The following is a 22327-nucleotide window of genomic DNA, read 5'->3' as shown; positions in this document are numbered from 1 at the left end:
TCGATCCCCAAGACCGGGCCACTATTGAGCAGAACTTTCTGAAGGGTCAGTTGGGGGTCATTTGCTGTACCTCCACCTTGGCTGTTGGCATCAACCTACCCTGCCATACCGTCGTCCTCAAGGGAACCGTGGGATTTGCAGACGATCAGCTAAAGGAGTACTCCGACCTCGAGGTCATGCAGATGCTCGGCCGTGCAGGACGACCCCAGTTCGACGACAGTGCAACTGCCATCATCCTGACCCGGTCTGCAAACAAGGAACGCTACCAGAAAATGGTCTCGGGCCAAGAAATCCTCGAGAGCACGTTACACCTCAACCTGATTGAGCATCTTAACTCGGAGATCTGCTTAGGCACCATCCACAACCTGCCATCCGCCAAAACGTGGCTCGGCGGAACTTTCCTGAGCGTCAGACTCAGGCGCAATCCCAACTACTACCGGCTCACGGGTGAAACAACCAATCCTTCTGAGGTTGATGACAGATTGGAGGAGATTTGCGAGCGTGACATAAAACAACTTCAAGAAACGAAACTTGTCACTGATCAGGACTCTTTTCACTGCACCGAATATGGGCGCGCAATGTCCAAGTACAGGGTCGAATGGTGGTTGATGAAATTGATCTGGCAGTTGTGCTGTGGGAACGGATGGTGGTGCTGGTTGAGGGGCGAGGAGGAAGGGGTTTGGAGAGGTGGGATTTGGTGATGCTAGGGGCGTTTGGTTTTGAAATGCTGGGGATCGGGGAGGATTTGGGTTTGGGGGGTCCTGTTGGGAGTGAGAGTGGTCGCCGGGGAGCGGTGCCGGTGGTTGGGGAGGGCGGAGCTGCTGACCCCGGCGACCGTCGGAGTGTGACCCTGACAAGGGCAGGGCGTGCGCGGTCTGGCGCGGCGGTGGATGAGCTTGTAGTGGAAGCCTGTGACGGCGGCCGGAGGGTGGTTTTGCTGGACAGGGTCGTCACGGAGGACTTGGCGCGGGCATGCCGGAGATGCGGGCCCGGTGTCCGGCCCCCGGCCGGTGCTGGCACCCGAAGCAACCCGGCGAGCAGTGAGTACCCCGGTAGAGGTAGTAGGCCTTGCTGTTAGCAACCCCGGTGTAGATGCTCGGCTCGAAATGGACGCCTGGTGAATGGAAGCCGTACGAGTAGGACGGCCCGGGGGTGATGCTTCTAGAGCAGAGCTGCTGGTCTTCTCGCGCTGCTGCGAGGATGTCGAAGCGATACGAGCAAATACGCCAGACAATGGACGGCTACTCCTCGTGGAGCCAGCGCTGGTTGTGGCACTTCTCGTTATGCGGGTCGTTGCATTGACTGCTGCCCCCGATGGCTGTCCCTTAATCGGCAATCTGCTGGGCGAGGCATTGCGCAGTTCACCGCTGCTGCTCGTGGTTTCTGGTTTGCTGCTGGGCTTGCGCAGTGAGCGCGCGCGCGACAATGCGCTGGTGGATGATGTCGCTGATGCCATTGATGCTGGTTTCAATGGCGTGACAATGATGGATTCAACAACGAGTCAGCCAGATTTGTTTATTTTGGAAGTGGTCGAGTCGAGTCGCTACATTCGAGCGTTGGCGTTCCGGGGTTGATTTGCGGTAAGTCGCAGTCGGCAAAGCTGACACGCTAAAGCGAACCCCTGTAACGGGGCGTTCTTGGCTTCAGACGGCGCCTGGCAAGGCGGTCGGCGCGCTGGCACGCTACGCTGGCCCTTGCAGCTGGCCACGCTGGCACACAGTGGGTTGCACCAGAGCTGTCAAATCGCGATAGGTCTCACAGATTCGGAAATAAAACAATAAGGAATGGAGACGTGCACCAAACACCAGGTTGACCCAACACTTGATTCACTAAAGAGCGGCGAACAATCGGTAATAACATTCACAGAGACAGAACAGTGCTGTATTTTGGACGGCTACTCAACCGTAGGAAAACATTTACACCCCTAGGTACTTAGTTACTGTCTAGGTATCCTCGTTGAACCCTTATATACCAAAGACATGCATCCCTCCATATGTTTTCTCTGCCTGGTATCTCTGAAACCGTTTCTTTCCATGCCCACCTATGCCACCTCGGTTTTATATGAATATACTCATCATCAGCTCCAGGCTTCTCTAGCCGTCAAATGGACCACCCCAAGCAGATCTACCGCTCTTCAAAGACCAACCCATGTAAAGGAACCAAATATACGTATATGTATGAAAAGACCGGTTCCCAGGAAGAAGAAAAACGAAGGGGAACAACGCAAAAAGCGCCCCACAACCCCCCCCCCCACTCTAAGTATCCAGCCACCCGCTCCTCTACATCCCCACCTCCACCACTCCCCCCTCACCAGCACCAGTACCAGCACCAGCACCAGCACCAACGAACCCACCCACACCCTCATCCCCCCTCTCCACCCTCCTCCCCCTCCCCACCTCCTTCACCACCGCCTCCAAATCCCCCTTCACCCGCCTCAACACCGCCACACACCCCGAGCACACATTCAACGCGCACGCACTACAGATGTAACACTCAGCATTGCGATCCACGTATCCACACGTGCGGCAGGCGACGGGGTTGACGCGCTGGCGGTTGGCCGTCAGGTAGCGGTGCTGCGTGATGCAGGCGCGCTGGCGCGCCGTCGGCGGCCGCGCTTCCGGGACGCTGTCGGGCGGGAGCGGCGTGTACCACCCGCGGGGGAAGAGCGCCGCGCCCGGGTGGTCGGTCGTGTCTGGTTCGTTGGGGTCCGGCTCGCGTAGGGGGAGGTCGTCGGGGTTGGTGGTGGTGGTGGTGGTGGTGGCCTCGGCCGGGGCGGTGAGCGTCAGGCTGGGGTGGGAGGGCTGTTGGTGGAGGAGGGTGGGCTCTTCTTGGTGGCTCCGGGGGTGGGAGGGTTTTACGGTCTCGACGGAGCCCGTTTCGGAGATGGTTCGTGGGATGGGATCGCGGTTGGGGTTCTGGGGCCAGCGGGGTTGTTGGGTTGCGGGCTGGGGTGGAACGGCTTGTGACGCCTCCCGGGGTGGGGCAGCGGGCAGGGCGCGCTCATCGTCGTCAGTTTTGGGGGCCGGCGCGGGAAACTGGGCTAGCCCTAGACCAGCGTTGCGGTCGGCCGGCGGGGAATACGGGATGTACTGCTTCTGGCTTGTCTGGTCCCGCTCAGACGGTGGGGAGTAGGCAATATATTGAGGTTGGTTTGTGTTTTGGTCCCCGGTCTGGCGTTGGGGACACGGGCAGAGCTTGGGTCTGGCTTGGGGCCTGTTTTACATCGGGCCGCGGAGACGTTGGGAGACCTATTGGCGAGCGCACCGCTAGCCCTGTATTGATTTGTCCCGGTGCTAGAGATTGGCTGCTCTTGGCATGGCGTAGCTGCGCTTCCGCGGTCCCGATAGCTTTCCGAGCTATCGGCTTTGTCTCGCCGGGGAGCTCGGGAGATGACGCCGGCGACAGGGGCGAAACGACCGTGTCCGGCAGCGGGCTCTTGACATCGTTGGTGCCATACTCGGGCGTGGGCAGGCGAGCTGCCGAGACTGGGGAGACGGCCGCGGATGTCACGGGACTGAGCGCTGCTTGATATGCCTGCGCTTCCTGGCTCTTCGATTTCAGCTCCTCTCGGCTTCCTTGTCGCCTTCCATTCCCTAGCTTCTCCTTGAGCCGCGACGCCTCTTGCCCCATACTTGCTTCCCCTTGCGAGACAGTTTCCTGACTTAGAGCGGGTCGGATATCCCGTCCGGGCAGACCCCCGTTGGCACCTCGTGGTGGAGCTCGCTGTGTCGTGGCAGGCTCTAACGTTTCGGGGTTGTTCCGGGGAGGAAGTGGGAACGGTTGTGAAAACAGATCGTTCCCGCCCTGCTCAGTGTTTTGGGCTGACGCGGCAGTGGAACCGTGACTGGAGACGAGTTTGAGATCCGGAACGGCCAAGCTTTTATCAGCTTTTAGCGATCGCCGCCTCCAGAGTTGCTCTTGCTGCGGGGAGCCGTTCCCTAACGGCGATCCAGTATTCGTCGTCGTTGATGGTTGGGTGATCTGGGTTTGTGAGCTGGCGGGCGTTCGAGGTCGCGGACTACTGCGCTGGGCATCTTTCAAAGGCGGCGGCGGCGGCAACTTTTTTTCATCTCCCTCGGGGATTTGATTGCCGTTGTTCTCTGGCTTTTGCACATTTTGATCCGACGGTAGAGATGGCAAATCACGCGTCAGGGCCCCGGACTGTGCGCCACTCCTTTGCGTATCCAGATTTGGTGACACAACCGAATATGCGCCTTTCGAATTAAGCACTCCCTTGGGTGAGGTTGCTGATGACGACCGCGAGTCAGCCGTGTGGTTGGAGTAGGCTGATAGGATACTCGAGATGGAACCCCCAGGTGAGGGCAACGGATTCGGAGACGCCAACGTTGCGCCAGAGGTTGGAGCCAGTGTTGGTGTCACGGTAACAGGAGCTGCAACGGGCCGCCTTGGGATGCTCCGAGGTGGTGGGCCGGTGAACTTAGGGGGCAGGGACGGCAGCGGAGAGTTCAATGGCTTGGCTATCGTGGCCATGGTGGTTTCTTTGGCTTGCTCAGCCTCGGTTCTCTTTGGCGGTACTGGCGGCAGCGGCGCGTCGGGTTGTGGAAGAGGCAGTGGCTTGTCGGGGACTAGTGATGAAAAATCAAGTGTCGACTCAAACTCGAACGTTGGTAGAGCAGGAGGGGCCGGAAGAGCTTTCGAGAAACGAGACTGCCCGGATTTCGGGGGCTGCAGGGTCGAGGCCCCCATCATATCGACCCGTTGATTCCGTTGCCCCGGCTTAATCAAGAACAAACGTTATAGCTGACCGCTTCTATGACTGTGACCCGGCTGCAGACCCCGGGGTAGGGACTGATCCTGTTCGATGTTTTCTCTGACGCGCGTCGCAAAGGCCCGCATTTGGTGTCGCACATGGATGGGGTCAACACACAACGTCTCCGACTTATAAAAACGCTGCCACCTGCTAACGGCAGGGCATACGATCTGTCCTGTGAGTGTGCTGCTTGGTCGTTTGCTGGTTCCTAACACAATGGGCCGGCCGGAAGGAATCGTACGAGAGGCGTAGGCATAAAGGGGGCATAAACCAACAGTAGAAAAGAGACGCAACCGGGCAGGATGCCGACCAGATTTTCGGATCTTCTGCAGTGATGCAACAGGCAGCCCCCGACAGGCTCAAATTAGACGATCGTCTTGCCCCCCTGCCCCTGCCCCTGGTGGCCCCGGTCCATGGCCGGCTGAAACGGCGACTGGTGAGAGCCTGAGAGGTGAGGGAGCCGAGCCAAGGCCATATTTTTTTAAATGACAGGGGGTTCCGGGATGTTCACTCCAAGCCGGTCCTCGTCTGGCTGCGCTGACTGGTCAGGATGTCGAAGAAGTGGGATGGACGCGGGCGGCTCGACGCGGTTTCTTGGTCTGAATTGGAAGTCGAGGAACGGGTTTCTTTCGAAATTCATGCCGTGGGGGCGAAATATTCATCTCCGTTCTCAGTGCCAATAAGTTGACCTATATTGTTCGTTTATGTCCATTCACTCACCCACGGGTTTAAGAAGCAAATCGTTATACACTGCATACATGGATATGGCTTGGCCGTGTTCCGGGAACAGCGGGAGGAGCGGATGTGACGAACTCGGCAAATCGATGCGCGGCGCCACAATTCATGAACTGCCTCAGTGCCCGGCTCCGGCGCCATCGCCTAAGGATCGATCTTCACCGGGGTCTTGCAACAGCTCACGAATTGGCGATCTTGGTTTCCAGCCTTTTACTGTGTACATAGAACTGGGCCGATAACAAAACATGTCGCTATTTTATGTCGTCGTCTAATTCGTACACACAATCTTAGGATGTTGAATGCCGAGAGGCCTTTGCTCTAGCTCAAAGATCAGAATAGAGTTAACTAGACATGGAAGATGGGAATCTAACTTTGCCCTTCAAGATTTCGAGGACTGAACAAATCGATCGATCCAGAAATTTTCAGCCCTCCAGACTAGTGCAATCGATAACGATCTTGGACTGTGCGGTTTTCCGCAACATTAGTTCCTTCCAAGTTCTCAAAACCGAGTCCCGCTCGAAGCCTAAGCTTAAAATCATTTTTCACTCAGTTCTTTGCAAGATCCACAGAAGGAGGACAGAATATTGAGTTGGACCCAAATGCAACCCAATGTTTCTGGGACCTGCATCAACCCGCAGCCTGGACCGCTTCCGAACGGCCCGCTTCCATTTCTGGCTTCCCACCCCAGTCTTGTCTGTGTTTCGAGAACACGACTCTGAGCACGAGCTCCGTGAAGACGAGTCGATGAAATCCATGCGCTTGGACGACACACGCTCCATAACGCAAATGCTGCTGTGATCATGAGTCATGACTGTTTGCTTTGTGGCCCAGGCGCAAGATGGAAAGCGCCTATAGCGCGCACAAACTCGATCACGGCAGGTGGTACTTGGCGCCTTGGATATACCCGACGGACGACCACCCGCATTGTCACAAAACACAGTTGCGCAAGGACACAATGAAGACTGTATACGAACTACTTGAAAGCCATCGGGGCCTCGATTGACGTCGCCATGACACTCTCCGAGGACTACTATGTACTCCGTGTCGCGCGCTGCGTGCACAAGACCAACTGTCACGAGGCATCGGCTGTTACCTCCGGACTGGTCCCATGTGCTTGTGGAAGGTAAACGATGCTTTGTTGCCTGATTTTGCAATGCAAAAGACGCCTTGATATGAGATGACGCTAAGGGCTGTTGCCCGACCCACAGGTGAACCTCGAGGCCTGGACCGTTGGAATGAACTTGGGGAAGGGACGGCCCGTTATAAACATAAGCATGTACGCCTTTGATGCTATCCTCTATTATTCATCTCGATAATATAAGCAGTCGACGATATGAGGCTTTCCACTTTCCTCGCGAGGTTTAGCTACGTATGGGCGACTCAGGGCCTTCTTGTACAATCCGTCCAAGGCCACCACCAGGATGCCAGGCCGGTTTCCGAGTCCAGCACTGATGATGGCTCCGGTGCGAGCCAGATTCCCGCCAGAAGTGGCCTGTTACATCCGCGGCAAGGTTTCGATGCCAGAGCCGCAGCAAAGGCAGCCATCGACGCTTTAAACACCAAATTCTATTCCTCTACGGAGGCCATCTGGTCGCCTGGCGCTCCTTGGTGGCTGAGCGGCGTTGCCCTGACCAGTGTTATAGACTACATGCGGAAGACAGGTTCCAGAGATTACCTAGCCCAGGTCGAGCATATGATTCACGTGCAAAGAACCCAGTGGTCCAACACCGGCGGCGACTTTCGTGGTCCGTCGACTGACGATACGGGGTGGTGGGCGCTCGCCATGATCCGGATGTACGATCTAACAGGTAACGACTCCTACCTCGACATCTCGGTCGAGGACGAGGCATACATGTACGACTGCTGGACCCTGTCCCCCTGCGGCGGCGGGATGTTTGTCGACATCGCGACCAAAACATACAAAAACGCCATCGCCAACGAGCTATACATTAAGCTCGCGGCATCGTTGCATAATCGCATTGCCAACGGCATAGATTACCTCGCCCGGGCGGAAACCGCTTGGACATGGTTCCAGGCATCGGGCATGATCAAAAACGACAGCTTGATTAACGACGGCCTGACCGCAAGCAGCGACGGCGTCTGCTACAACAACAACCTGCCTGTATGGACCTATAACCAAGGTGTCATCATCGGCGCCCTTGTTGGTCCGTTCTCCCCTTCATCCCTTTCTCCAACGAACCCCCATAACAAACCAACCGACCCGATCCCCCCTAACTTCGCCACGCACAGAACTCTACCAAGCCACCGCCTCGGAGGCCTACCTGACCAACGCCTACACAATAGCCGACGCAGTCCTCTCGTCCCAGACCACCCCGCAGCTCACCCGGGACGGTATCCTGACCGAAGGGGCCTGCGAGCCCGACGAGGCGAACGGCTGCAACCACGACCAGCAGGTCTTCAAGGGCGTGTTCGCCTACAACCTGGACGAGCTGAGCAACGCGATCCCAGACGGCAGTGGTATGTCCCTTTCTTCTGGCACTCAACCCAGGCCAACCTGCTCTACATCCCACAGTTCCGCTTCTCCCATCTCCCCCAATAACGTATCAGAGCACCACGCTTCTCCCTCCTCCCACAGTCCAGCCAAAACCACAAGAAGAAGAAAAAGAAAAAGAAAACAAAGACCCTGACACAACTAACCCGCCACACAGCCAACCCCTACCGCAGCTATCTGCAGCAGAACGCGCAGAGCGCCTACACGCACGCGAGGGCCGAGGCGACCGACCTGTACGACGTCAGCTGGGTCGGGCCGTTCCGGAACTCGACCATTGGGAAGCAGGCGAGCGCGGTCGGGCTGCTGGTTGCTGCTATCTGAGCGTCTTGGGTGGTGTGATTGTCTCGGGTGAGTTGGGGATGGGGTTGAATTCAAGGGGGGGTTGCGTGTTGTAGGTGGGTGGATGCTGGGAAAGGGGGAAGGGGGGGTTGTTATGGTTAAGGTGGAGTGGTCAGCCACGAGAATGCTTTGTGTTGTGTTAGGGGTGAAAGGAACCCTGGATGGGATAATATTTTTATGAGAGTCTCTCTAAGGATCATGGTTCTTCAACCCGCTCAAGGCCGGTTCTCTTCCACCTGGAAAAGGCGTAGTCATTTCCCCTGTTGGTGATCAACCCTAGAGGAAATCTCGATAGACATCACCAAGAAAAACGGGTGCTGACAAGCTTCTTTACGGAATCTAATGCTCAATTTGGGAGGTACTGTGGCCAACTCCCATCCACCCGTGGCAAATACCGAAGCAAATAACAGAACCGCGGGATATCAAATGTTAACGAAAGCTAGTCCGTCCCAATATTCGTTCTTTTCCTTGCAATGTCTGCAGACCTCTTATCCCTCATAAGTGTTTTCGTAACTGGGCTTAATATCTCCAGAGCCCTCTATCCCACACAACCGAGAACCCCTTTACAAACTGAAGGGCCTTCGGGGGTAGGTGACCCCCTCGACGGCGGCGTCATCCACGAACCAGCTGCACCGGTCGCCGCATCCCTCGTTGACCAAGGCGCACGGCAGGCCGTTGCCCGCCTCAAAGATCTCCTTCATCACCTCCTTCTTGCCGCCACCCGTAGCGACGAACGCGACGCGAACAGCGTGGGTCACCACGGGCAGGGTGAGGGTGACACGGCGCGGGGGCGGCTTGGGGGAGTCCTCGATGGGGGCGACCCAGGCGCTGGTCTCGCGCAGCAGCTCGTGTCCGGGGAACAGCGAGCAGGTGTGGCCGTCGGGCCCGCAGCCGAGCAGCAGCAGGTCGAAGATGGGCAGGCGCACCGAGTCGCGGCTGGCGAAGCTGGCGACGAGCTCCTGCTCGTAGCGGTCCGCCAGCTCCTGGGTGTCGTCGAGAAAGCTCACGTCGATGGGGTGCACCTTGGGCTGGGGCGCGTCCGCCGGCAGCTTGTCGAGCAGCTCCGCCTTGAGCAGCCCGTAGTTGGAGTCGGCGTGGTCGAGCGGCACCGCGCGCTCGTCGGCGAAGAAGATCTCCCAGCTGCCCCAGTGCACCACGTCGGTTTCCGATGTGGGCGGCGCCAGGAGGGCCTGGGCGAGCGTCTTGGGCAGCGAGCCGCCGGACACGGCGACCTTGAAAGTGCCGTGGCGGGCAATGCCGTTTGCCTGGGACTGGATGATGTAGGCGCGGAGGACCGGGGCCAACGCGTCCACGGCGGGGAATGAATAGAGGTTGGCTTGGCCGCCCATTGTGACTGTTCGAGGGTGCTCTTTTTAAACTCGGCGTTTGGTTCGGTTGTCGTATCGACGTCAATGTCTCAGCCCGATTCAGATCGAGATGGTGTGTGGCTTCTCCCAATGGCCCGTTGCGCAAAGTGTTTGAGGGGATTTCGTCAAGATGCCTCTTGGTTGGTTGCTGAGTGAGGGTAAAATATTGGAGGGGTTGATGGAGGGGTGGGAGCTATCGGTAGGTGGTCAAGAAGCGAAGACAGTTATCGATAACGCTTGGAGGGGCACACCTTCACAAAAGTATCGAAGAGCAAACCCCGGAGCTCCTTACTTCCACCGCACTAGACGACGGAGAATGAATCGTCTAGATTTTCGCCGAAATTCCGTGATTCTACTACCCGTACCCCTAATACCTACCAAAGCCTTGGGGCTGGAAGAGATCAAACGAGCCCGAGGTTAAGTTCACTACAAGAAAGAAAGAGCTCTGGACCGGCAACGGCCCGAAAGTTTCCCCCACCCTCCCGGTTCCAGCTACTTCGATCGACGCTCGAGTCATTGTTCGTACTGCATATGTTTGAATTTTAGGTCCGTTTCCGGGATATTATGGTGTTTTTGTGATCATTTCCCTATCCGGGTTGTTTCCCTCACACGTCTTTCTTTGCTCGCGAATTGTTGAATTTCCCGAGTTGCTCCCAGGCCGTAAAGCTTCCACAGACGCAGTAGAGTGCCGAAACCATCGGTGGCGGCTCCATGGAGAAGAAATTCCATTCCTTTCTAGACTTGTCTTAGGCACTCTAGAGCTCCACAGCGAGATGTTCTGTTCGGTTCGGGGCGTTGTTTCCGGCAACCAAAAGCACGCCTGCCGAGCCTGCGCCGACGGTTCCATGAAATCTAGAAGCGGGTCATCGAAAGGACAAGGAAGTTGTGGGGAAGCAGGTTGAGGGGTTTGGGGCTCGAGAGGGGTTCACAAGTGGGGGTCAAGGAGGGTCATGGAGCGTTAGGTCCGGCGACATCTTCGACATCTCGGGACCATGCTCCGTTTCTAGTTTATGCCGTGTTCGGTTTCAAGAACCACAGAATTGTCTCCGCGACCTGGCAACTTGGCAACCCCCGCAGTTGAAAGATAAGCGACGGGCTCTTTCTTCCTACACAGCATCCGGGTATTGTGCCCAGGACCCTAGGAGTCTGCGGTACACGTACGTTGAACACGAGGTCAGATCGCCCTTAGAGATCTGCAAACGAAAGAGCCGTGGGATCCGATACCCGTCTTGGGGAAGACCCATGGATCCTGCGGGATGGAAAGAGGTTGGTGGGGCTGGTAACTATTACGTCATGGGCGTCGTTTTGGCAGTTGAGGTTTGCCAGAAAGTGAAAGAACTCTGCAGACGACTTATTGTCCCAGGTCTTGCTGGTCTCGATTGGACGCTTGGAGTTGATGGAATATCAACCATTTTTGGCATCTTGAATCAACCACGACTCACCCACTACTCGGTCGTTGATAGCGATGAACTGTTCCTTCCTCTGGGAGTCTGACTACAGAATAACTAAGCCCCAGAAATGTCAACCAATCAGTGGCAGCGTTTCACTTTGATGGATTTTCGTAGTGCGAGTTCGGCCGCCTCAAAAATGAACTCGGGAGTCCGGATTGTGTTGCCCTCAACCTAAAAACGACCTAAGAACCATATCGCCACCTACCAACCCGATAATCTCCACGAACCAGGCAGCCGTCCCCTTTCATCAACTGGTCCGCAAACATGACAAAACCTAAATATCTCACCGGTGATAAGGCGGCTATAGGTGAATTTATCGACCGTTTCGATGTGCGTGGTTGACTCATCTCTCATGAACCCCTCACGGAAAGCTTACTCACCCTCATTAGGTCTTTCTGCTGGATTGCGACGGTTAGACATATTAAGGCCCCATAATTTTACGGTATGTTGACCTCTGCTCAGGGGTAATATGGTCCGGTGACCATGTGTTCGAAGGCGTCCCTGAGACGCTCGAGTATCTACGATCCAGAGGTTAGATTGGTCCAGGATTTCACTAGTCTCGAAAAGTCGCCGTTGACCCCCCACCAGGCAAGAAGGTCGTTTTCGTGACAAACAACTCGACCAAGTCCCGGGAAGAATACCTCAAGAAGTTCACCGGGCTCGGCATCCCCTCCGACGTCGAAGAGATATTCGGGTCGGCCTACTCCTCGGCCATCTACATCTCTCGCATCCTCCAACTCCCCGCGCCAAAGAACAAAGTCTTCGTTCTCGGCGAGGCCGGCATCGAGCACGAGCTCCGGAGCGAGAACGTGCCCTTCATCGGCGGCACCGACCCGGCATTCCGACGGGACATCACGCCGGAGGACTGGAAGGGCATCGCGGACGGGTCACACCTAGACTCGGACGTCGGGGTGGTGCTGGCCGGGCTAGACCTCCATATCAACTATCTCAAGCTGTCGCACGCGCTGCAGTACCTGCGGCGGGGCGCCGTGTTCCTGGCGACCAACACGGACTCGACCTTCCCCATGAACCACAACTTCTTCCCGGGGGCTGGGTCGATCAGCATGCCGCTGGCCTACATGACGGGCCAGCAGCCGCTGGCGCTGGGCAAGCCGAGCCAAGCCATGATGGACGCGGTCGAGGGCAAGTTCCGGCTGGACCGCGCGCGCACCTGCATGGTGGGCGACCGGCTCAACACCGACATCAAGTTTGGCGTCGAGGGCCGGCTGGGCGGCACGCTGGCGGTGCTGACGGGCGTGAGCAAGGTTGCCGACTGGGAGGCGGAGGACCCCGTGGCTGTGCCGGCATTCTACGCTGACAAACTGAGCGATCTGCGCGCCGGCGCCACCGCAGCTCCGTAAACTCTCCTCGCGCTTTATCTGGGACGTTTCCAGAAAAGAAGCAGGACTTGGCCGCGTCCAGCTTATGTCGTGCTCGGTACGGTTGCGGGGGCTGGGACCGGAGTTGGCTCGGGTTGGCTCGGGTTGGATCGTTTCGTGGGTGGGAGGGACGGCAGCCGCGGGATCCTGGGAAGCCTAGTATACACTCGACGCATCGATGAGCACAAAGTGACGAATAGATCTAGATTTGCCACGACTGCCCAGATGCGTGTAACTCATTTTCAGTGGGCCATGCAGGAGGTGAACCCTGAATGGGTACCTGGTCGAGCTGGTGACACTAAGATCGGCGCTTCGCGGTGGCTTCGCTAAAACCGTTGCTTTTCCCCTCCTTTTTTCTTCTTTCAATTGTTGACCCCGACTTCCCATCCTCCCATCCTCCATCCACACGCGGCGGCGAACGGGACAGCAGTGTCCCGAACCTCTGGCGAGAGGAATCATGAGGGACTTGGCATCCGATCCGCCGAACCCTGTCCCGTTCTCACGATCAAGGGGACCATCCAAGGGGCACGTGGAGAAAGGTCGGCGTCCTTGGAAAGGGGTATGACGTCGTTCCCCTCCTGGGGGTGTGTGCCGCGTCCAATGGGCTGCTGAAGCCATCTGCAAGCCATCTTTTTGGAGCAGGACCCCGAGAATCTTCGAGCTCCCGAAATGCCGCTGATTCGGTGGGTGTGAACCCTGTTTTTAGCGCATGATACCTTGCACAAGGGCTGTCAGTGGAGCCAGGGTCCAAAGAGTCTTTGGGATTCGAGACCGCTTGTCACACTGACAGGACTGTGACAGCAACGCAGAGCGAGGGATACCAGGGAGCCCAGACCACTGGTTCCAAAACGCCCGCTTCTTTGGCGATCAAGGTGCAATTGCCGTCATGGGCCAGGGGTTGAGCATCTGGAAAATTGGGTAGACCACCACAGGCAAGTGTCCCTGGCCATCGAGCCACCATGACAAGCTCGAGACAATGCGCCCAAGGTGTGGCGAGTGGTGGCTCGGCGGTGCTTTCGACCGGGGGCGCCAACAAGAGTGGGAGGTCCACAAGCCGTCGAAATACAGGACCAGGGCGTGGAGCTCGCCCTGGACGGGCGCCAGTGCAGGAGACGTGCGTCAAGCACGATGACGGCACCCGGGAACGTCGTCTCACAGCCAACTTTTGCGAGCGTTATGTGCCCGCTTGTGGCTTAGCCTAACGCAAAAGGGTGCAGCAACGGGGTGCGTCCACCGCCGGTGTGGTGTTGTCTGCCTTTCGTGCATTACATTACGGCATTGCCCCAGATGTTGGCGACCCCAGGGGATGCTGGGTTCATCCAAACGTGCGAACTTTTTAAAGGTGGAGGGGAGGCTGGACCACAATGTGCAAAAAAATCAAGGTCTTACAGCCTCTGTGGCACCTCTGCACCCTAAATACCTGCCATAGACCTCTCCTTCCATGCCTTGCCCATTGCAAGTTCCTGCAATTGCCCTGTCTTGGCAGCCGCCGTTTTTTTTAAAGTCCGTCACATTTCTGCGGGTGCTGCCGGGGTTCGTTAGGGCAGTGACTTGGCTGGGCCACCATCGTCATATCGCGGCTTCCTTTCCTGTCACCCTGTGGCCGACTTTGACCCAGGTTGCGGGCAGTTCCACTCCGCTCTTTCCTCGCATCTGCGGCTGGAAGAGGGAAAGAACTTCACTGTCGACCCCGGGTCGCACTTGGGACCCCAAAGTCGAGTCACAGGCGCAAGGTTCCTTTCCTCTTTCACGTTTCTTCCCCATACCTTCCATTCCCTCCCACCTCCATACCCTGTCCTCCGACCCCGAAGAAACAACCTACCTACCCAACCTAATCTTGCCGCACCCCACGATCTTCGTGCGTCGGGTACGTGTGGGATACGCATTGTTTTCATCGATACCCTTATCGTGTCTTTAACGGGTCACGGTCACACTACCACCCAAAAGTGGTTCCGTGGGGACCTGCAAGGCCTCTGGCCCTTGCCTGCCCTCTTCGGCTCAAAGCAGGCCATTCTCACTCCCTCACACACACACTTGCATCCATACTTGCACCCACAGGTCGGGCTTACAAACCAACCACCGCCTTACCATGGACGGCTCCTCGCCTTCGGTCTTCACGGACGACCAAGAGTCCCCCCGGGGCCCGCTATTGGAACGCCGCCAGCAACTGACTGAAGCTCTGGCCGATTCCCCTTACGACCTGATCCTCTACCTACAACGAGCAGTTGTCTACTCTCATCTCGCTTATCCGGACCTCGCGGTGGGCGATGCCTATCGTGCCCTGCTCCTGGCTGACGAGGTCCGGGATGAGAGCTTTGAGTATCATGAGCAAGCCAAGGAGGCACTCCGTGGCTACCAGCTCGTCCCCTGCCCTGAGGTTCTGAACCACGGAAGCTTGGTTAACGACCTTGACCGCTTGGTTGACGGTGACGGCGTTGAGGATGCAGGCGAGTTCAACTTACTGGCAAATCTTGCCTCAGTCCGCTGCTTCCAGATCATCTCGCTCAGCCTTCTACTCTGCGGCTGTCTAAAGAGCGCGCTCGAGTTCTGCGAAAGGGGTCTCAAGATGGTGCCCCATAACAGGGAGCTTGATGAAATCAAAGGGTACATCGAGCAGGTTGCTAGACGCAGGTTGCGGAAGGACCCCGGCGAGCCCATCGGGATCACCAACCTGCCCGACCGCGGTGTCGTGCGCCGGGAGGTGTATCCTTGGAACACCCACGAACCCGACCGCTTCGCCAAAGAATCTCTTTTGTTTCTAAACAATAACCTCTCCAAAATGGCTCCGAAGTGCGAAGTCAGGGTCTCGACTCTCCCAATGCTGGCCGACGACGAGAGTAACAGTAAGGGATTCGAGGTTATTCCTTATTGCAACCAGCTAGGCCTGTTCGCAAAAGAAGATATCGGCCCCAAGGAGCCCGTTCTAGAAGAGTACTCCTTGCTCACCGCCAATAATCGACACAAGGAGTCCGCTTGCGACGCCTGCGGCACGGAGCTCCCGCCTCTTCAAAGTAACTCTAAGGCAGTGAGCTGTCCTGAGTGTTACGACACTATCTTCTGCGACGATTTCTGCTTCACCAAGGCCCAGGAGCAATATCACCCTGCCGTCTGCGACAAGGACATCGACTCTATCGCCAAGGATCCCAAAGCCAGAGACATCGACGAGTCTCTCTACCTACTACTATTGGCACGTCTCCTTGCCATGTCGACGCACCAGGAGGCCCACCCCCTGGAGATCAAGGAGATCAAGTATAGTATGTTGACCACCCTCCTAAATTCTTCCATGTAACCCCACAGCTAATTTTGTTACCAGTCTGGGGGGATTTCGTGGCTGTGGCGCTGAACGACGTCGACGGCTCCATAACTGATCAGCCACCACCCGAGTGGACGCTACCCTTTTCTTTCAAATACAACGTCGAGATCCCTTTGCACATGCTCGAGAAAATGGACATTGACATTTACGCGACTCTCGACAAGCACGACCTCTGGGTCTTCAATACGGCCTACGCCAAGTTTCGTGGCACCGCCTCGGCGAGAAAAAACCCACGCGACGGCCGCCCCGATGTCGCCGCAGTCCATCCCTTTTGGTGCCTCGCAAACCACGATTGCAACCCCAACGTCACTTGGGAATGGGGCGGACGCATGGTTCTGTGGGCGCGCGAGACCCGGGTCGTGGGGAACCAGCCAGGCGGTATCAAAGCGGGCGAGGAGATCTTGAACCATTATTGTGACGTGAATTTACCAGTTCAGCAGCGGAGGGAGTGGGCCCAAGGGAGTTTGGGTGGGCTGTGCGTGTGTCAGAGGTGCCGCGACGAGCTGGGTAAGCCGAAGACGAATGGTTTCACTGAGAACGGGACACCATAGGTCTGTCAAGAGGCTGGATTATATACGAAGTGGATAAACGGGGATACTGTAGTCGGGTCGATGCTGTCTCGTTGAATAAACGGCTTCCCCAGGGTGGAAATAGTTGACATGTAAGAAGAAGGCAGGGTGGGAGAGAAAATCGCTGATTAGCGTGCAAGAGCACAGGTGCCTAACCATAATCAAAGGCAAGGGATTTCTGTAGGGGGTTGGAACGCGGCCGAGCTATTGATGGGTGGTTAAAGCGGTATCCTGTTGGCCTAGCTGCGTAGACGGAGAAATGAAAGTACTGTGACTATCTATGGTCAGTCCATCTGGAAAGACCATAGGTACATAACTAGTCGGGTTTCCTTTGGTTGATGATGAAGAGCTTAGTTCACGGCGTTGCCTTGTCACAAACACTCATCTTACACGGCTGATGTGCTATTGCGAGCTGTTTCCAGCCCAATCACCGACTTGTATCACGAACTGACACCAATGCATGCGTAATGCTTGCGAGTAAGTCCCGGAGGTTTTCTCCCAGGCCAAGCTGCATGCCATTTGCCTCAAACACTCGATCGCAATATCATCAGGGAAGGCTACGCCATGAACTTCACCTGGTTGCGCGCTGCCCGTCCAATTTTCTTTGGACATATATCCCTAGGTCATTAATGCAAAGATATACTAGCTTGGGTATCTTGGGATGGTAACCAAAATCGGCAACAACTGATACTGCCCAGCTGCGCTAGGAAACATTGACTGCAGCTACGTCACCAATGGTGGGATAATAACGAGGGAATCCTCACTAGGGTTGCAGAAGTAGTTTCAGAAACTACAGATACGACGCTGCCAAGGAGGTAAGATACTTGCGATATATATGACAAGATAGAGCGACGAAAGGGATGGGTGGTGGCGGAACGAAGATAGCGAGGGCGATGAGGATTCCGGGCGGATATGACTGTGAAATCAGACCTATATGCCTACAGGTCCATGTACAAAAATCCTTTTAGGTAAGTTACAGCGTAGCATATTGGGCTAAACTCAGACAACTACGGCTAATAAGCCCCGTGGTCAACGCTGAACAGGAATGGAAACCGCTGGGGCAGTCGGGCGTTCAAGACGGTCTACTTATATAGACAGACCTGGGAATTCGCATTGCACGAAACCACTCTATACCGTAGGAAACAGCTCAGCAAATAAACGCTCAACACCGGGGTAAACGTAGTGAACTAGCTAGATTACCCTCTTAATTTGCTTTGTTAGGCAGATCGGCGCCCCTAATTAGAAGGGAAGGAGCAAATCCCAATAAATTTCTGGAACATCATCGGCAAAACGGCAACCTTCAGGACGTTAAAACAGTTGCAAACGCGGCCCTGGAGAGCGGCCTATAGAAACTTGTTCTCTCGCTGGTTGCCCGGCGCACTGATTCGGCCACTTTGCAGCAACACCTGCCGCTCCCACGTAGTGAAAGATACAACCTGTGTTACACACATCTGTAAATCCAAAGCTTCTAGCAGTGACAAAAGCATATAAGCATATAGCTAACTAGGTAGCTAGATACACTGCCCGTTTGTGCAACACTGCAGCAACCCAACTTTACCCAGGTAGGTAGTCAGCTCACTAGGCCCAAGCTACCTTATATATACCTCTAAATCACTCTTCCTGAGCCCCCCCCCCCCCCCGATACACCCACTCCCAAAGCCCACACCCCAGCCAGCAGCTTCCGACACCGCAGCACAAGTTGAACCATTACAACCACCAGAAACCTACACTCACCTCCTCCGTCCAACTGCGCATGCGGCCCAGGATGTCAGGATGCTCGCAACGGACCCCCCACCTCCCACCTCCCACCTCGGCCCGTGCCGGCCCGAGCCGGGGACTATTGCGGTACCTACCGGTTGCGGCAAACCTCGCGCCGAGCTTTTGCATCATGCATGCATGCATCGCTAGGGTTGTCTGTCTTCGGGGTGCTGGTTCGCACTGTGTGGTGGTGAAGGGGATGAGGGATGTCGTGGGGGTGGAGGGTTGGTTATCAAGCGGGGTGGATCGGACTCGGCTGGGGGTTGATTATGGGGGTGGAATGGGGAGAGCTCGGCGGTGGTCATGGGTTTGGGGACAAGGTTTGGTAGGGGGTTGTGATCATGGTTTGGATGGGGCGGGTTGATATAGTCGGGAGCCATTGTGTGTAGTTCTGTTATACGCTCGAAATGATCGCTCAGTCAGAAACCTATTCAGGGGTTCAAGCCCGCTGTTCTCCGGGATTTGATGACACAGACTAAGAGCGTGGGGCCCTATGATACTTTCATCGGCCGTAAAAAGTGTTAAGAGTTGCCTTGTTCAAGTCTTATCGAGGCCGTATAATTCCCAACAAGGGGTGTAAACTCTGTCAAGAGGCACGCTGCCGCCTTATACTTTGTTTCACTCGGGGCTCGGAGTGCGCCGAACGACAACCAAGTCGTAAGAGGAGCAGATATCGATACATCCAAGGCACGTCATTCACAAACAAGAGCTACCATGCGCGGTTTACTGTTTTTTGTTTATTATTGTGTAGGCTATCCTCCCACAGGGGTGCCCCATTCTGTCCTCTGCCGGGCAAGGGCCTGGCGTAAGAAGTAGACGGATGCCGGCCCATGGATCATGAGGCTGTTCCAGGTGGTTGCTTCCCCTCCTCCCCACGGCACCTTTCCTCCCGTGCTGGGCTCAGACCTAGCTGGGACAGTGAATGGGATAAAGCTCACGGTCAAACGTCAATCTGCCGCCAACTGCCTAACCCCCCTCCCACCCCCCCACCACTAGTCCACCGTCCCTGACCCGAATGGCCGTCGGCAACACAAACCGAACCACCCCACAGATGACAACAGCACACGGCTCAGATGAACGGAACCCAGCCGTCATGATGCCTGGCTTGAGCGACACGAGCTATAATGACAAAAAAATGGGGTATATGTTAAGCCGAACATGAGAGCACCAAAGCGACTCATCAAGTGAATACAAAAAGATAAATGGATGGCCCTCCCATGGCTAGAAGAGCCACCCTCAGAACCGAGCTCGCAAGGAGGAAGCAATCCAAGTCTCGAATCCTGTTTGTGTTGTTTTTATTTCATTCCTCCCATTTGGTTGACCGAGTCAACCTTCATTCCCTCATGTATTACAAAAGTGGTATATAGAAGATGATGTTTTTTTGCCGGCTATGAGCCGTTAAGCGCAATGGCGAATGTAATGGGACGTCGGCTAAAAAGAGAGATGCCACGCTTGACAAAACGTGTAATGTGAGCGGTTCGGCTCACAGACCGATGCTTGTTGATCGAGGGCAGTGCTGAAAAGCCACGCTTCGGGGTTGAAAAGATTTGAGGAGTTGAGATGGTCGATTCGCAAATGCTAAACGCAGGCATGTAACCGAGAATGACGCCGTGACGCCTCGTGATCGGATAAGCAGACGCATTGCGGCTCGAGCCGAGAGGTATGTATGCGCCGATGAGAGGGCGCCGCCTCAACTGATGTTCCAATCCTATCCCACCCATGCCTGCACCCAAGCCAAACCGGGCCGGGCCGAAACCGTAAAACCAAGGGGATTTCCCGAGCCAGCCGGCTCCTTAAGAAAACCCAAATCCCTAGCCCAAATAGACCCACGTCCGGCGACAGTTGTTAGTTGCCGATGATGATAATGATTAAGAGAGAAGATGATGCCCAGCCCCTTTTGTTGAAAACGCCGCCGCCATGTCATGCATAGAGTGTTGTTGTTTGTTGGTTTGTTGGTTTGTTCGTTGTGTGGTATTACATAGATCCTAGACGAAGAAGAGCCTCGACCGCCTCACGCTCCTGTGCGTCGGCGGCCACGACTCCCAGCGTCGATGACGGAAAGTTGAAGTTGCGGGGCGACGGGCTCAGCTGCGGCGGGCGCGCCATGCCCGTGGAAACGGAGCGGATACCGCCGCCAAAAGTATGTACATTGTTGAAGGGGAATTGTTGTTGGTTGGACTGGGCCTGGTACGATGATGCGCGGAGCGCCGCGGCGCCGACGGCTGCCCAGTCCTCGTCGTCGGTCGCGTCTTCCGGGTCGTCGTTGTGCCTTCGCATCTCGTCGTCGTCGTCAGGAGCCTCAGAGCATGACGCGGACCCGGAGCCGTCGAGCGACATCTTGTCTGCTTCGTGGTCCATCATGTCCATGTCCGTGTCCAGGAACCGGTCGTCGTGCGAAAAAGCCGCCGAGTAGCCGCCCTGGCTCGTACCGAGGTTTGCGCCGAGGCGTAGCCGGTCTGTACTCCACCCGGGTGTCTTGATGATGGGTATGCTGTTTGGGTGGGCGCCAGGCGACGCGTGGCGCGAAAGCGAGCCCCGGGCGGGCTGACCCCGCCGCTTCGCGTCCCACCGGCCCCAACCCACCTTCATAAACTCAACATCGCCGTCCAGTCCGCCTCCCTCATTGCCAGTTCCCTTGCCCTCGAGAGCCCCCACGACCAGCCGGCGCGCCTTCGCCGGAGCGATCCCGGCAAAGCCTGGTACTGAAGTGGTGAGGTAGCCCATCAGGTGCCGGATCGGCAGCGGGCCGTGGCTCAGTAAAATCTCAGGCAGGTGGAACTTGGCTAGCATGGCTGGGGTGATCGCGCCGGACGAGTCGTAGGGCGGCGACCCAAGTCCGGCAGCATGTCCCCCGCCGGCCTCCAACAGGTCTAAATCCGAATCGATCGAGTCGAGCCGCGCCCGCTGTAGTTGGGCCTTAAGCCCATGCGGAGGCAGCGAGGGTGATATGGAATTCGGGGGTGTCGGGAGGTCGGTCGGATTGGTCGGGTTGTTTGTCACAGGAACACTCCGGGCCGCTACAGCAGTTAAGTTGTCTCGGCCGGAGGTCATCGCGATATCGCGGACAGCAGATGCCATAGTTGCCATGTTGACAGTTCTAGGAGTCGACTTGCTTCGAGACGTGTCTGCAATGCGGCGCAGCCGTGTGTCAGCACTTCTTCTTGAGACACAGACGGTACGGCGCATCGAAGGGCGCGGGCTGCTACTGGTCGCGCGAGCCATGGCTGTTCGTTGGTGATGTCGTTGTCGCTGTCGACGACCGGTGGCGGTCGCGAGATAGGGACAAGATAGGATGGGAGGGGAGGCTGTTCCAAGAACTGGACTGAGTCACACTCACAAATGTCTGAAGCAATGCGCAGCTTTGTATTCAACAGCTTTTGACCGAAGACGAGGCTTGTCGGGCAAAAGGGCGGTGGGCAAAATGGCAGAGCTGCTGCGGATGATCTTCTGTGACAAGAGATGACTCTCTCAATGGAAAGTCAAGTGTGAAAATAGTCGTGTTGTTGTTGCTTTGAAGAAGCAAGAGAAAAGAACAAGGGCCAGGAATGGCAGGCCAGGGCAGTAATAAACCAAATCATGTGTGCCTGGGCGGCGCCGCGGGAAGGTTTGTGCTCAGGTCAGGGAATGTACATCCAATGACTACAAGGCAGGTACATCCGTACCTCGCAGCCTGTGTTGCTGATGGTTGCAGCCAATTCACAGTTGGCACTGGGCAGCCCAGACCACAAGCCCACTCATGCCTGCATTTGCTTGGCCCAAAGGGGACAAGCCCACACTCTCCGCCTTTGTGACATGGGTGTGCGCACAGTGGAGCGAGAACGAAAACGGCTTGAGATGGGTGTGAGTGGTGTGCGACAACGAGCCAACGGCAGCACAGTGTCACCGACACAGCGTATCAACTGGCTCCCAAAGGGATGCGATGACTCGGAGGCTAAGTCGGCTTCGCCGTCGAGATTCAGTTTCAGCTTCTTTCTTTCGCCCTGGCCCTTTGCGACCACTGGCTGCGGCGCTGCTTGCGAATCCGCCTAGCCTTTTGCAAATCGAAAAATTTCGCCCACAAACGTTAGGGTTTCAACGAAAAGCAAAGCATAAATATCGGTGAAGCTAGCTCGATTGTGCGAACCCCGGTATGA

General features: G+C 56.3%; 10 protein-coding genes across 10 annotated transcripts; 4 read left to right on the top strand and 6 right to left on the bottom strand.

Moving 5' to 3' along the window:
• Positions 1-176: 176 nt before the first annotated feature.
• Positions 177-1078, top strand: CHGG_05803 (uncharacterized protein; the record flags this gene model as incomplete). Its single annotated transcript, XM_001221897.1, has 2 exons — positions 177-447; positions 864-1078. 2 exons carry the CDS (start codon positions 177-179, stop codon positions 1076-1078), a joined length of 486 nt encoding a protein of 161 aa, XP_001221898.1.
• A 1201-nt stretch (positions 1079-2279) lies between these two features.
• CHGG_05802 (uncharacterized protein) lies at positions 2280-4491 on the bottom strand (the record flags this gene model as incomplete). The annotated part of the gene is made up of 2 exons (XM_001221896.1): positions 2280-3113; positions 3223-4491. 2 exons carry the CDS (start codon positions 4489-4491, stop codon positions 2280-2282), a joined length of 2103 nt encoding a protein of 700 aa, XP_001221897.1.
• A 916-nt stretch (positions 4492-5407) lies between these two features.
• On the bottom strand, positions 5408-5647 carry CHGG_05801 (uncharacterized protein; the record flags this gene model as incomplete). The annotated part of the gene is made up of 2 exons (XM_001221895.1): positions 5408-5460; positions 5530-5647. 2 exons carry the CDS (start codon positions 5645-5647, stop codon positions 5408-5410), a joined length of 171 nt encoding a protein of 56 aa, XP_001221896.1.
• A 1192-nt stretch (positions 5648-6839) lies between these two features.
• Positions 6840-8339, top strand: CHGG_05800 (uncharacterized protein; the record flags this gene model as incomplete). The annotated part of the gene is made up of 3 exons (XM_001221894.1): positions 6840-7671; positions 7757-7984; positions 8176-8339. 3 exons carry the CDS (start codon positions 6840-6842, stop codon positions 8337-8339), a joined length of 1224 nt encoding a protein of 407 aa, XP_001221895.1.
• A 581-nt stretch (positions 8340-8920) lies between these two features.
• Positions 8921-9706, bottom strand: CHGG_05799 (uncharacterized protein; the record flags this gene model as incomplete). The annotated part of the gene is made up of 1 exon (XM_001221893.1): positions 8921-9706. One exon carries the CDS (start codon positions 9704-9706, stop codon positions 8921-8923), a length of 786 nt encoding a protein of 261 aa, XP_001221894.1.
• Positions 9707-11439: 1733 nt separating this feature from the next.
• On the top strand, positions 11440-12536 carry CHGG_05798 (uncharacterized protein; the record flags this gene model as incomplete). Its single annotated transcript, XM_001221892.1, has 3 exons — positions 11440-11482; positions 11638-11706; positions 11764-12536. 3 exons carry the CDS (start codon positions 11440-11442, stop codon positions 12534-12536), a joined length of 885 nt encoding a protein of 294 aa, XP_001221893.1.
• A 2107-nt stretch (positions 12537-14643) lies between these two features.
• Positions 14644-16418, top strand: CHGG_05797 (uncharacterized protein; the record flags this gene model as incomplete). The annotated part of the gene is made up of 2 exons (XM_001221891.1): positions 14644-15808; positions 15868-16418. 2 exons carry the CDS (start codon positions 14644-14646, stop codon positions 16416-16418), a joined length of 1716 nt encoding a protein of 571 aa, XP_001221892.1.
• Positions 16419-17779: 1361 nt separating this feature from the next.
• On the bottom strand, positions 17780-18323 carry CHGG_05796 (uncharacterized protein; the record flags this gene model as incomplete). The annotated part of the gene is made up of 2 exons (XM_001221890.1): positions 17780-17887; positions 18171-18323. The coding sequence occupies 2 exons, from the start codon at positions 18321-18323 to the stop codon at positions 17780-17782; spliced, it is 261 nt and encodes an 86-aa protein (XP_001221891.1).
• A 623-nt stretch (positions 18324-18946) lies between these two features.
• On the bottom strand, positions 18947-19289 carry CHGG_05795 (uncharacterized protein; the record flags this gene model as incomplete). Its single annotated transcript, XM_001221889.1, has 2 exons — positions 18947-19104; positions 19166-19289. 2 exons carry the CDS (start codon positions 19287-19289, stop codon positions 18947-18949), a joined length of 282 nt encoding a protein of 93 aa, XP_001221890.1.
• Positions 19290-20168: 879 nt separating this feature from the next.
• CHGG_05794 (uncharacterized protein) lies at positions 20169-21281 on the bottom strand (the record flags this gene model as incomplete). Its single annotated transcript, XM_001221888.1, has 1 exon — positions 20169-21281. One exon carries the CDS (start codon positions 21279-21281, stop codon positions 20169-20171), a length of 1113 nt encoding a protein of 370 aa, XP_001221889.1.
• Positions 21282-22327: the final 1046 nt, after the last annotated feature.

The sequence above is a fragment of the Chaetomium globosum genome, genomic scaffold (genome assembly GCF_000143365.1).
Source record: "Chaetomium globosum CBS 148.51 scaffold_3 genomic scaffold, whole genome shotgun sequence".
Classification (NCBI taxonomy): Eukaryota; Fungi; Ascomycota; class Sordariomycetes; order Sordariales; family Chaetomiaceae; genus Chaetomium; species Chaetomium globosum.
The sequence above is the reverse complement of the archived record's forward strand: the minus strand, read 5'-3'. Positions and strand labels throughout refer to the sequence as shown.